This window comes from Babylonia areolata, chromosome 15, assembly GCF_041734735.1.
Source record: "Babylonia areolata isolate BAREFJ2019XMU chromosome 15, ASM4173473v1, whole genome shotgun sequence".
Classification (NCBI taxonomy): domain Eukaryota; kingdom Metazoa; phylum Mollusca; class Gastropoda; order Neogastropoda; family Buccinidae; genus Babylonia; species Babylonia areolata.
In genome coordinates, this window is record NC_134890.1 from 4,508,339 (window position 1) to 4,523,409 (window position 15,071).

General features: G+C 43.9%; 1 protein-coding gene across 1 annotated transcript in view; it reads right to left on the bottom strand.

The window, feature by feature from the left end:
• Nucleotides 1-5,400: 5,400 nt before the first annotated feature.
• The window catches only part of LOC143290380 (coatomer subunit alpha-like), a 45,156-nt gene continuing 35,485 nt past the window's right edge, over nucleotides 5,401-15,071 (bottom strand). The window contains exons 28-31 of the mRNA XM_076599764.1: nucleotides 10,987-11,148; nucleotides 9,258-9,370; nucleotides 7,520-7,601; nucleotides 5,401-6,715 (exon numbers count right to left, since the gene is read on the bottom strand). Of these exons, the coding sequence (XP_076455879.1) occupies nucleotides 6,656-6,715; nucleotides 7,520-7,601; nucleotides 9,258-9,370; nucleotides 10,987-11,148 (417 nt within the window). The 3' untranslated portion in view covers nucleotides 5,401-6,655. The remainder of the gene's footprint in view (nucleotides 6,716-7,519; nucleotides 7,602-9,257; nucleotides 9,371-10,986; nucleotides 11,149-15,071) is intronic.

The following is a 15,071-nucleotide window of genomic DNA, read 5'->3' on the forward strand; positions in this document are numbered from 1 at the left end:
TTTTTAACATACCCAGGGTGTTGTATGAAGCAGATGTCAGTTACCACCCAGTGTTTCTTTTTAACATACCCAGGGTGTTGTATGAAGCTGGTGATGTCAGTTACCACCCAGTGTTTCTTTTTAACATACCCTGGGTGTTGTATGAAGCTGGTGATGTCAGTTACCACCCAGTGTTTCTTTTTAACATACCCTGGGTGTTGTATGAAGCTGGTGATGTCAGTTACCACCCAGTGTTTCTTTTTAACATACCCTGGGTGTTGTATGAAGCTGGTGATGTCAGTTTCCACCCAGTGTTTCTTTTTAACATACCCTGGGTGTTGTATGAAGCTGGTCATCATGTCAGTTACCACCCAGTGTTTCTTTTCAACATACCCAGGGTGTTGTATGAAGCAGATGTCAGTTTCCACCCAGTGTTTCTTTTTAACATACCCTGGGTGTTGTATGAAGCAGATGTCAGTTTCCACCCAGTGTTTCTTTTTAACATACCCAGGGTGTTGTATGGAGCTGGTCATCATGTCGGTTTCCACCCAGCGTTTCTTTTTAACATACCCTGGGTGTTGTATGAAGCTGGTGATGTCAGTTACCACCCAGTGTTTCTTTTTAACATACCCCGGGTGTTGTATGAAGCAGGTGTCAGTTACTACCCAGTGTTTCTTTTTAACATACCCTGGGTGTTGTATGAAGCTGGTGATGTCAGTTACCACCCAGTGTTTCTTTTTAACATACCCTGGGTGTTGTATGAAGCTGGTGATGTCAGTTGCCACCCAGTGTTTCTTTTTAACATACCCAGGGTGTTGTATGAAGCTGGTAATGTCAGTTACCACCCAGTGTTTCTTTTTAACATACCCTGGGTGTTGTATGAAGCTGGTGATGTCAGTTACCACCCAGTGTTTCTTTTTAACATACGCTGGGTGTTGTATGAAGCAGATGTCAGTTACCACCCAGTGTTTCTTTTTAACATACCCTGGATGTTGTATGAAGCTGGTGATGTCAGTTACCACCCAGTGTTTCTTTTTAACATACCCTGGGTGTTGTATGAAGCTGGTGATGTCAGTTACCACCCAGTGTTTCTTTTTAAGATACCCAGGGTGTTGTATGGAGCTGGTCATCATGTCAGTTTCCACCCAGTGTTTCTTTTTAACATACCCTGGGGGTTGTATGAAGCTGGTGATGTCAGTTACCACCCAGTGTTTCTTTTTAACATACCCTGGGTGTTGTATGAAGCTGGTCATCATGTCAGTTACCACCCAGTGTTTCTTTTCAACATACCCTGGGTGTTGTATGAAGCAGATGTCAGTTACCACCCAGTGTTTCTTTTTAACATACCCAGGGTGTTGTATGAAGCTGGTGATGTCAGTTACCACCCAGTGTTTCTTTTTAACATACCCTGGGTGTTGTATGAAGCTGGTGATGACAGTTACCACCCAGTGTTTCTTTTTAACATACCCTGGGTGTTGTATGAAGCTGGTGGTAACAGTTACCACCCAGTGTTTCTTTTTAACATACCCAGGGTGTTGTATGAAGCAGATGTCAGTTACCACCCAGTGTTTCTTTTTAACATACCCTGGGTGTTGTATGAAGCTGGTGATGTCAGTTACCACCCAGTGTTTCTTTTTAACATACCATGGGTGTTGTATGAAGCTGGTCATCATGTCAGTTACCACCCAGTGTTTCTTTTCAACATACCCAGGGTGTTGTCTAAAGCTGGTGATGTCAGTTACCACCCAGTGTTTCTTTTTAACATACCCTGGGTGTTGTATGAAGCTGGTCATCATGTCAGTTACCACCCAGTGTTTCTTTTCAACATACCCAGGGTGTTGTATGAAGCTGGTGATGTCAGTTACCACCCAGTGTTTCTTTTTAACATACCCAGGGTGTTGTATGAAGCAGATGTCAGTTTCCACCCAGTGTTTCTTTTTAACATACCCTGGGTGTTGTATGAAGCTGGTGATGTCAGTTACCACCCAGTGTTTCTTTTTAACATACCCTGGGTGTTTTATGAAGCTGGTCATCATGTCAGTTTCCACTCGGTGTTTCTTTTTAACATACCCTGGGTGTTGTATGAAGCAGATGTCAGTTTCCACCCAGTGTTTCTTTTTAACATACCCTGGGTGTTTTATGAAGCTGGTCATCATGTCAGTTTCCACTCGGTGTTTCTTTTTAACATACCCAGGGTGTTGTATGAAGCAGATGTCAGTTTCCACCCAGTGTTTCTTTTTAACATACCCTGGGTGTTTTATGAAGCTGGTGATGTCAGTTACCACCCAGTGTTTCTTTTTAACATACCCAGGGTGTTGTATGAAGCTGGTGATGTCAGTTACCACCCAGTGTTTCTTTTTAACATACCCAGGGTGTTGTATGAAGCTGGTGATGTCAGTTACCACCCAGTGTTTCTTTTCAACATACCCTGGGTGTTGTATGAAGCTGGTGATGTCAGTTACCACCCAGTGTTTCTTTTTAACATACCCTGGGTGTTGTATGAAGCAGATGTCAGTTACCACCCAGTGTTTCTTTTTAACATACCCTGGGTGTTGTATGAAGCAGATGTCAGTTACCACCCAGTGTTTCTTTTTAACATACCCTGGGTGTTGTATGAAGCTGGTGATGTCAGTTACCACCCAGTGTTTCTTTTTAACATACCCTGGGTGTTGTATGAAGCAGATGTCAGTTTCCACCCAGTGTTTCTTTTTAACATACCCAGGGTGTTGTATGAAGCTGGTCATCATGTCAGTTTCCACCCAGTGTTTCTTTTTAACATACCCTGGGTGTTTTATGAAGCTGGTCATCATGTCAGTTTCCACTCAGTGTTTCTTTTTAACATACCCAGGGTGTTGTATGAAGCTGGTCATCATGTCAGTTTCCACTCAGTGTTTCTTTTTAACATACCCTGGGTGTTGTATGAAGCAGATGTCTGTTACCACCCAGTGTTTCTTTTTAACATACCCAGGGTGTTGTATGAAGCTGGTCATCATGTCAGTTTCCACTCAGTGTTTCCCCGATATGTTTATCCGCTCTGTGAACATGGTGCTCTTCTTGAAGTTTTTTTGTTGTGGGTTGAGGGATGGGTGGGGGGTGGTTGTGGATGGATGTGGTGTGTGTGTTTGTGTTGTACTGTACTGTACTGTTCTATACTGTAATTATTTCTTGTGTTTACTCTTCTCCATTCTACTGTAATTTATTGTATGACCCTTTGTCGAAACAGATTTCTCTTCATGAAATTAGGACTGCCCTCCCTAGGGAGAGCATACCACTATAGTGCAATGCCACCCTTCTTGGTCTGCCTGCAAGTGTATTGTTTTCCTATTGTCAGGGTCAACCCTTTTGTTGACACGAGTTCTTTTGTCTGCACAGAGAGCATGCTACACACAGGTTCTCAGTTTATTGTCCAACCCGAGTGTGTTTTGTGTGTGTGTGTTTCTCTGTGTGTGTGAATGTGTCTTAATGTATGCCTGTTTTCCAGTCTTTCACCAGTGCCTTTGTCACATTTCAACATGCTGTCATTTGTTAAATCACTCCAGACTAGTTCTCTCCCTTGCTTTTCCCTTCAGATGACCCATTTGTAATCACAAAAAATACAAAACATAAAGTAACTGAATGAAACTCACTGTACTTGACCCACTGACCCCTCTCCTCACGTAATGTGAACGCCCAGCCCCCTCCCTCTTCACTGCTCTCAGAAGCTGAGTCACTATCAGTACCTACTTGCTGGTAGCTTTCTTCACTCCAGATACTTAATTCAACGTCTTCATCATCCTCGTCGACGTCAAAACCTTCAGTTTGAAGCATTTCAATCACTTCAGCAGTGGTAAAAGCTGCTGTTGTGATCTAGTTTGCTCCAAAAATTTCCACTTGTATCGCCTGCGACGCCATTTTCAATACATATGCAGATCAGCTTGTCGTGTAGGGTCCTGAACTCGCTGGCTGTGGAGTGTGTTGTTAAGGAATCTCATGAACAGACTTTCCATTCGACCCTTGACACATTCGCAATGCCTGGTGTAGCTGCGAATATTATGCTACCCCACGAGGAAAACGTGGAAAAATTTTAATTGTCGAAACCGCCGTAGCGTTCCGTCATCTGGAACACTACATCAGGAATGCTATAGCGTTCCATCGTCCAGAGTGAGTTCACACACACACACACGCACACGCACACACACACATCAGATAGGCTTGGGAGACTGTGTGCTTGTTCCTTCTGAAGATATATGTTGGTGAAGGCTTGTTGAGACCTGTGGTCCAGTTCCTGGGGACCGACTGGTGTACACTGGCCACAAAGCAAAACATCTAGACTTTGAACGTCACTAATTTGGTTGCAGTACTGGCTTCTGTTTGAGTGCATAAACACACATAATTATGCACGCTGAATGTTGTTTGTTTCAGTCTGCGAAGCATTTATCAACACACGTGTTGAATGCCCTTTCTGTGTCAGTCTGTGAAGCATTTATCAACTTAAATCCGCAACTAAACATTTGAAAAACGAAACTGATTTTCACAATGTGCATTACGTTATGCTTTATTATCTTGTTGCCTGTGGTATGTTGTTCAGAGATCTGAAAATAAACATGGACCTTTTGATGCCGCCTTTGTCTGCCTGTTCCACTGTACTGTGTTCCCGCTGGAAAGATTGACTGATTGGTTGACGAATTGATGTGGATACTTATATAGCACCAATCCTGGGTCAGAGACCAAGCACTAAGCACATTACAAACACAGAGACATTTGCACAACAGCTGCCAAACTAGATAGTTGACTGTCTTTAGGCACCCATCATCCGTTTCCTGTGTCACCCAGTCCGGCCTCAGTCACACACACACACACCACCCACACACATACACACTATGCACACAAACACACCACACACACATACACACTACACACACAAACATACCACACACACACATACACACTACGCACACAAACATACCACACACACACATACACACACAAACACACCACACACTACGCACACATACACACTACGCAAACACACACACACACTACGCACACAAACATACACACTACGCACACAAACATACACACTGTGCACACAAACACACTACGCACACAAACACATACACACTACACACACAAACACACTACGCACACACATACACATGAAAATGTGTATTAAAGAAAGGGAACGACAAAAATGACTTGTGAAGACAAATGAACCAGTCATTCCTTATCACAGAAAAAGCTTTGAAAAGACTGGTCAAATAGACACACAAGTAAATATGTGATTCAATACACAGAGCAACACACACACACCACCACAAAAGGAAAAGTTTGAAAAAATATTAGCAATGACACAGAACTCAAGAACAAAAGTAACTGTCTATTCACTGAAGTGATTTCAGACGTGTGTCAGTGAGAGAGAGGGTATGAATACCAACGACAAAATACAGTTTTCTTCCACATTTAATTCATGAAGCACATATCACCAATCAAGTTCAGTCCAACATTCCACATCAGTACCTTTCCATTTTGTCCAAAATGCAAGTCACAGCTTCTCAATATTACACATATAATACCAAAGAAATGAAAAATGTTGTCATTCATCCAATCTGATATAAACAAAATCTCTTTAAAGACATAAAGCAGTATAATATTTATGATAATATCTATGAAAATGTCCTTCGTGTAACACATGAACAACAATGTAAACGTCCCACTAAATGAAACTGAAACCTGTCAACAACAAAAACTGTCACAGTTTCTGTGAAATTAACCTTCTAAGAGTGGACAAGTGCTTTACAAGTTTAGTTTTATCTGAACTATGTAAAAGAAAAAGCACTACAACCACAAACTGTAGTTGTGTTTGTTTTCTGTGTCACTCAAACTCTTCACAATATTCAGCAATAGCACGGATTGTTCCATTCCAACATACCAGTTTATATACAAAGTGTAGGAACCATATTATGTCCACAAAGAGTTACCCCCCCCCCCCTCCCAGCTATTTTCTTTTAAAAACCTTTCATGTTTTTGTTCAATGTTTTCTGGATAACTGTTTTAGTCTCAAGGAGATATAAAAGTGTGGAGACTGACCCATATATGCTAAGCCACATCTCTTTTTTTTTTGTCTGTTTTGTTGTTTTTCAAATAAACAAAGGGTAAAACCCTGACCTATGCATAAACCAAAAGTGATGTGCTGAGAAAGGGTAACACTGAAGCGTTTAATGCTGAAACAATAAACATGAAATCCTAAAAGCTATTAAAATTGTGGATCCTATTCAAATGTTCAGTTAATAAGGAAAAAAAAGTCCATGTTCGGCACACAGACACATGCTGGCAATCAGGACCAGTATTTACAAACCAATTATCATGACAATGGTGACAAAAAAAAAAAAGAACAAGAACTGTGTTCCATACATCTGACCCGACAATGTACAAAACTCGACACAAACATACAAGAATCTAATCTTCAACAGGGAAAGAGAAAACATCCCAAGACGAATACAGAACTGATCCAAGTTAACGAGTTTCTCAAGGTCCTCGACACCAGCGTCTGCACCTGTCTGCACCGGTTTCCAGAAGTGTGCAGAGACCTGACCACAGCTGCTGCTCCTCCCTCTGGTGTCTACTGTTCCCCCCCCGACACCTGGACAGCCCCTTCACCTGGCAGGAAGACAGGTGATGGCACCACGCGTCACTCACTTTACCTGAACTGCTGAGGGCTGATGCGAAGTCCAATGCAGTCCTTGCCAATCTCCGTGGCCTGCAAACAAACAGCATGCTCCATGTAGACCGCACAGCTTCTAGTTTGACCTCTCTTAGTGCCACAAGTATTTCTGTTCTCTTAGTGCCATGATTACTTGTGTTGTCTTGGTGCCATGAGTGCTTGCATTGTCTTGGTGCCATGAGTACTTCTGTTCTCTCGGTGCCATGAGTACTTCTGTTCTCTTAGTGCCATGAGTACTTCTGTTCTCTTAGTGCCATGAGTACTTCTGTTCTCTTGGTGCCATGAGTACTTCTGTTCTCTTGATACCATGAGTACTTCTGTTCTCTCGGTGCCATGAGTACTTCTGTTCTCTTGATACCATGAGTACTTCTCTTGTCTTGATACCATGAGTACTTCTGTTCTCTCGGTGCCATGAGTACTTCTGTTCTCTTGACACCATCAGCACTTATGTTTTCTTAGTGCCGTGCGTACTTCCAGTTCTCTTAGTGCCATAAGGACTTCTGTTATCTCAGTCTGCGCAGTGTAATTCCATTCTCTTAGTGCTATGAGTACTTCTGTTCTCTTAGTGCCATGAGTACTTATGTTCTCTTAGTGTCATGAATACTTGTTCTCTAAGTCTTAGTGCTATGAGTACTTCTGTTCTCTTGGTCTTAGTGCTATGAGTACTTCTGTTCTCTTAGCTCCATGAGCACTTCCAGTTCTGTCTTGAGACAACTGTAAAACACACACACACACACACACACACACACACACACACAAAAAACCACCCTCTATGACTAAATTTCCATGTTAACAAGAACAGAGAGGTGAGGAGCGACCCAAGATTGGCCAGTACTTTACCTTGGTAATTCTGCACACCTCTCCCTTGAACTCTGGCAGGTAGCAAGCCCCACTCAAGGGGCACTTCACCACCGGCTTGCCCCTGGACAACACCAAAAACCTCATCAAACAGGTGAAAATGAAACAAAGGGCGCATTACTCCTTTCTTCGTACAGTCCACTTTTGTGCTTTCAGATCTGTGAAACTGCATGTTTGTTGCACATCTGTTATGCATGTGTGTGTGTGTGTGTGTGTGTGTGTGTGTGTGAGTGTGTGTGTGTGAATGTGTGAATGTGTGTCTGCATGTTTTACATTTAGTTGCTTATTTATCATCATTTTGTCTTTTTTTTTTCTTTTTTGTTGTTGTTGTTGTTTTTGGGGGGTGGGGTGGGGGGTGGGGGTTGTGCACTTAGAGTTGACTTCATCAAGATTTTGCGCCTTATAATTATTATTAGTGGTAGTAGTATTTTTATGTATTTATCTTCTTCTTGTTTTTCTTCTTTCTTTTTTTTCTTTTCTTTTTTTTTTCCTCAAGGCCTGACTAAGCATGTTGGGTTATGCTGCTGGTCAGGCATCTGCTTGGCAGATGTGGTGTAGTGTATATGGATTTGACCAAACGCAGTGACGCCTCCTTGAGCTACTGATACTGATACTGATCCACTTTTGTTCACACACACACACACACATGCATGCATGCCCATACACATCCACTCACAAGCAGGCATGCATGTGCACACACACGCATACACACACACACTTACACTATCTTACTCATCTAACATCACTTAACTTACACTATCTTACTCATCTAACATCACTTAACATGAAAAGATGTTAAATTAGACAATGAACAGTAAACTGCTGCAAACAAATTCATCTGAACTAAACTGATTGCTGGAAAGATCACTGTGCATTCAGGAAATGAAAACAGTTGAAAAAAAAAAAGACTACCTTGTATAGCTTTGGTAACTTTACCTGAAGACTGAAAAATAGGAAACTGGACAGATGTTAAAGGTGTGGTAACTTTACCTGTAGATAGGAAAGTGGACAGATGTCAAATGAGGTGAGATAACTTTACCTGTAGATAGGAAAGTGGACAGATGTAAAATGAGGTGAGATAACTTTACCTGTAGATAGGAACGTGGACAGATGTAAAATGAGGTGAGATAACTTTACCTGTAGATAGGAACGTGGATAGATGTAAAATGAGGTGAGATAACTTTACCTGTAGATAGGAACGTGGACAGATGTAAAATGAGGTGAGATAACTTTACCTGTAGATAGGAATGTAGGTAACTGGACAGATGTTATAGGCGTGATAACTTTACCTGTAGACAGGAAACTGGACAGAGGTTAAAGATGTGATAACTTTACCTGCAGATAGGGAACTGGACAGATGTAAAATGAGGTGTGATAACTTTACCTGTAGATAGGAAACTGGACAGATGTTAAAGGTGTGATGACTTTACCTGTAGATAGGAATGTAGGTAACTGGACAGATGTTATAGGTGTGATAACTTTACCTGTAGACAGGAAACTGGACAGAGGTTAAAGATGTGATAACTTTACCTGCAGATAGGGAACTGGACAGATGTAAAATGAGGTGTGATAACTTTACCTGTAGATAGAAATCTGTGAACAGAAACGCTTGATAACTTTACCTGTGGATCGGAAAGTGGACAGATGTAAAATGAGGTGTGATAACTTTACCTGTGGATAGGAAAGTGGACAGATGTAAAATGAGGTGTGATAACTCTACCTGTATATAGGAACGTAGGAAGCGGCACAGATGTCGAATGGGTTGTGTTGATCGTACTTCAGTTCATGTTCGTCTGTTGGGTTCTTCTCACAAGCAGCTAGGATCTTTCGTGTCTGAAATTAATAATCACGGTCAACGAGATCATCTACAACCACTGTTTATCATCATGTCTAAATTAACCATCATCGTCAATGAAATCATCTACAACCACCGTTTATCACCAACACGGAAATAAACCATCATTATCAACGAGACAATCTACAACCAAACTTTATTACCGTCTGTGGTTTACCATTTTATTCACGTAACACTTCTTATTAAGACAGAGTGGCTTGCACTACTTTTCCTGGGCTCATTATGATTATTACTGCTATTAGTAGTAGTAGTAGTAGTAGTCGTATCATCATTACTATCACTATCATTATTATTATTATTATTGATGTTATCACTGTTGCAGTTGGTGTTACTATAATAATGCATAAGGCACAGCAGCATTAAGGGCACATACAATACTCCTTGAATTTCCGCAAAACAGACAATAGTTTGGGGTGTTTTTTTTTAATTGGATGTCCTACTTTGATAGCTTCAAATGGGTATCCCCAGCCAAAAGAAATAAAATGTATACTTTTGCATGAACTAATGCTGATGCCTCCACAACCAGCTTTACTTTCACAGAGACTGAAGCAGACGTCTCTGCCCTGCCATCAGACCCAACATTTTCAAACCAACCCCCCTCACCACACACACACACACACACACACACACACACACAATCTGGTTCCACATTTAAAGCCCTCCCCCCCACCCCCAACAGGTTGTACTTTTGTATCCCCCCGCTCAACCCCCTCCAACATTTAACCCTTCCAACTCCAAAACCACTTCCCCCACCCATCAGACCCAACATTTTCAAACCAAACCCCCCTCACCACACACACACACAATCTGGTTCCACATTTTCAGTTCCCCCCCCCCCCAACCCCCCCCCACACCAGGTTGTACTTTTGTAGCCCCCCCCCCCCCAACCCCCTCCAACATTTAACCCTTCCAACCCCAAAACCACTTCCCCCACCCATCAGACCCAACATATATCAGGTCTCATATTTTCAAAACCACACCTCCTGCCCATGAAGTCCCAAATCTTCTAACCCCACCCCACCCCTCCCTCCCCTCCAGCACCTGTCCAACGTTTCAATCACCAACACAACCAGTATCTATATTTTCAAAACCACACCTCCAACCCCAACCAATCAGGTCCTATGTGTGTTCAAGTCCCATGCACCAACCATCAGGTCATTTCTTCTTTTTCTCCATTCGTGGGCTGCAACTCCCATGTTCACTCGTATATACACGAGTGGGCCTTTATGTGTATGACTGTTTTTACCCTGCCATGTAGGCAGCCATACTCTGTTTTCAGGGATGTGCATGCTGGGTAAGTTCTTGTTTCCATAACACACTAATTGCTGACATGTATTATAGGATCTTTAACATGCATATTTGATCTTCTGCTTGCATATACACATGAAGGGGGTTCAGGCACAAGCAGGTCTGTACATATGCTGACCTGGGAGATCGGGAAAAATCTCCACCCTTTACCCACCAGGTGCCGTTACCAAGATTTGAACCCAGGACCCTCAGGCTGAAAGTCCATCACTTTAACCACTCAGCTATTGTGCCCGTCACCATCGGGTCAAAATCACCCCCACCCCCCCACCCATCCTGTCCACCCTACCTGCTGTGCGACGTCAGGCTTGGGCCCCAGCTCCAGCAGCCTGCGGGCGAAGGAGGCGGCGGTCTTGAAGTTCTTCAGCTTGAAGAACAGGTTGAGGGCCGTGCGCAGCGTCAGGATCAGGTGCACCGGCTGCAGGTTGCAGTGCGTGAAGTACGCCGCCATCTGTCACACACAGCCAGTCTACAGTCAGCAACACATGTTTAACTGCATGTCTGTACTTCTATTTGGTTTTATACTATTCATCTTGAATTCCTCCCTGGTCAACTGTCAGACAAAGCCGCCAGTGTACAGTCAACAACACATGTTTCATTGCAGGTTTGCACTGAACTTATTCCACTCCAAGTACAAGTTAACGTGGACCAGGTATGAGTATTCTCGTACCAACACACCTTTCAAATTTTGTTTATTCTTGCTTGCTGTGTTCTAAACTGGGCCATTTACAGATTCCAGAAGCATGAAAAAGGAGGAGTTTGTATTATACTCCATGTTTGGTGTTAAATATACTTACCATGTCAAACTGATGCAAACTAGGCCTATTGGTTTGCTCTGCTTGGCCAAATTTCGCGCGGCTAACAGTGAAAAGACGGGCCCACCCGCTCTCAGCCAATCAAACGCCTCTAAAAACTATAAGCGCTTAATCATTCCGTGGCCATGAACAAAAATGCCCCATGAGAACCACGGCGGAGACGCGGGGACAGACGGGCGGGCATTCGAGTTTGACATGGTAAGTATATTTAACACCAAACATGGAGTATAATACAAACTCCTCCTTTTGGTGTCATATACTGTACCATGTCAAACTGATGCAGAATTTAAAGCAAATGGAGGAGGGCAACGCCTACTGGTTCATATGGGGAGCCCTTGTAACTGAGACGGCAGTGTTAGCCGCGACAAAGGAAATCCCCTTGGAACCGTCAGCCCTGGTCATACGGAAATTCCTGAGGTAGAAGTTGATGAAGGGATTCTCAGACCGCCAGAAGGCTGCCTCCAAGACATGCTGCGTTGGCACTGAGTGCTGGAAAGCAGCCGAAGTAGCTATGGCCCGCACTTCGTGTGCCCTGGGATGAAGACAGCTGATATCCCTGTGTGCATGAGAGTAGGCTCTACGAATGACTTGGGAAACCTGGCGGGAAATGGTGCCCGCAGCGATGTCTTTCTTGTAATTCTCATTGAGGGAGATGAGCAGACACCTCTGAGAAGAACGCCTATGGCGAGACCTATCCCAATAATATTTGAGACACCGAACAGGACAGGTGCCTATCCTCATCATCTTGGGCAAGAATATCAGACAAAGGTCTGACCCTCGGAGAGGGGGAAGGAACCTCAGGGTCTTGGTTCTTAGCCAGAAACTCTGGAAGGAAACGAATAGTGATGGAACCATCTCTGTGGAAGGCCAGATCTTGTGGCATTCCACTAAGCCCATGCAGCTCACTTCTACGACTGCCTGTGGCCAGCCACAGAAGGAAAGTGGTCTTGAGGGTGAGGATGTCAAAAGGAATAGTCCCCAATGGTAGGAAGGGCTGTTTTCGAATGAAATCCAGCACCAGGAACAAGTCCCAGAGGGGCACTCTTCTGGGGTCTCTAGCTTCCTTCAGAGGGGCACCCCTAGCCACCTCTCTGAGCAGGCAATCCGCTTCAAAGGCGGAACCACCTAGCTGTTTGCATTGTGGTACAGAAGGCAGACCTGTACCCTCGCACAGAACTAGCAGACAGGATGAACCGAGGAGCAGAGAGCCAGAAAGTTGGCCAGCTGCATGCTCGTAAGGTACATGCTGTCTTGGGTGGAGGACCTCCCCCCTCTAAGATCCACTCCTCCTCCTTAGGTGCCCAGCTCGACGGAGCAGGAGAGTGTCCTAGAAAAAGAGATATCGCACCCACTCCTCAGGGGGCTATATCTCAACTCTCGGACCCGGGCCCCGGTTTTTACGGCTGGTTGTTGGTGATTCCAAAGGTCTCGGGAGGGTGGAGACCAGTTTTGGACTTGTCCCCCCTCAACAAATTCCTCCCCAATATCAAATTCAAGATGGACACACAGGCACAGATTCGGGAGACCATCCAACAAGGTGACTGGCCTACCTCTATCGATCTGGAAGATGCTTATTTTCATATACTCATCCATTCGGCATCCCGTCGGTACCTGAGGTTCGTGTGGAGGGACAAGGGGTTCCAGTTCCCGGCCCTCCCATTTGGTCTGTCCCTTGCCCCTTTCCTGTCTACCAAGGTGGTGCGGGAATTGGTGTCCATCGTCCGCTCGGAATCCATTTGTCTCTGTGTGTACCTGGACGACTTGCTTATCCTGGCCCAGTCGCAGGCCCTGTGCCTGAGTCATACGGCCAGACTTCTAGACCTTTGCTCCCAACTGGGCTTCCTCATGGACCAGCAGATATGCGATCTGTCCCCACGTCAGTCCTTCGACTTCTTAGGGATGAGATTCGACACGCGGTCTATGATAGTCTCTCTGGCGCCAGATCACTGGGACCGTCTGGCAGGAAAACTAAGCTTTGTTTGACTGATTAAATCAACAATTCTCCATCCCTTTTAGCCATTAGTGAACCACCCTGGGTTTTTTTCTGCTGTGGCGTCATGTAGTGCTGGTGCAGGGGAGTTGTAGCAGGCACGTAGCTGTGGGGTAGAATGGGTTAAGTTTGTTTGAAATGTTCATCCTCAATTCCTCCCTGGTCATCTGTCACACACAGCCACAGTGTACAGCCACCAACCCATGTTTCATCACATGTTTGTACTTCTATTTGTTTGAAATGTTCATCTTGAATCCCTCCATGGTCAACTGTCACACACACAGCCACAGTGTACAGCCACCAACCCCTGTTTCATCACATGTTTGTACTTCTATTTGTTTGAAATGTTCATCTTGAATCCCTCCATGGTCATCTGTCACACACAGCCACAGTGTACAGCCACCAACCCATGTTTCATCACATGTTTGTACTTCTATTTGTTTGAAATGTTCATCTTGAATCCCTCCATGGTCATCTGTCTCACACACAGCCACAGTGTACAGCCACCAACCCCTGTTTTATTGCACGTTTGTACTTTGTTTGAAATATCAATGTTTCTTTCCTCCCTCCATGCCATCTGTCACACAACCACCGGTGTACTGTCAACAAAGGAAATTTCTTCCCAAAATTACGTCTATGTAACATACTTACCGTGACCCACTAGTGCAGACTCCAGCAGGGGTCTGATTCCTGTCCTGTGCAAACTACTACCTGCCTATGTGGAGAAAACGAAAGTAGCTACGGCCGATCACCTCCCGAAGTAGGTTACCTCCCCTGTGTATCCCTGACTAGCACCCACTGTCAACAACACACATTTCATCCCACATCAGTTTTTAAACATGCTAGTTGTCATCACTGGCTTTCAAAGGACAACTGGCAGAGCTGGAGGTATCTGTGTGGCGTCCCAGTGACTCGTCAGAGTTGAGGGAGAAGAAGGAGAAGATGAAGAAGAAGGAGGAGTAGAAGAAAAAGTAGAAGAAGAAGAGGAAGAAGAAGAAGTAGAGGAAGAAGTAGTAGAAGAAGAAGTAGAGGAAGAAAAAGAAGGAGGAGGAAAAGGAGAGTAGAAGTAGAAGATGAAGATGAAGAAGTAGAAGAAGAAAAAGCAGAAGACGAAGAAGAAGAAAAAGAGGAGGAAGAAGAAGAAGAAGTAGAAGAAGAAAAAGAAGGAGGAGGAGGAAAAGGAGAGTAAAGTACAAGATGAAGAAGAAAAAGAGGAAGAAGAAGTAGAAGAAAAAGAAGTAGAAGAAGAAGTAGAAGATGAAATCTTCAACAACTCCTTCCCATGTAGTTCTATTTGCTCACACTATTCATCCCGATTCCTCCCTGGCCATACAATCTGACCCACAGCAGCGTGAACTTCACAGCTCCCCTTTCTCCTTCCTTCATGAGCTGTAACACTCACGTTCACTTGTATACATGAGTGGAGTTTTACATGCAGGCAGCCATACTCCGTGTTCCGGGTGGGGTTACTTCTTCTTCTCATCGGTTTATTTATCTATTCTCTACACGGTGATTCAGGCATGCATTCATTTATTTTCAGCACACTTATGCACATTCATATAAATGGTG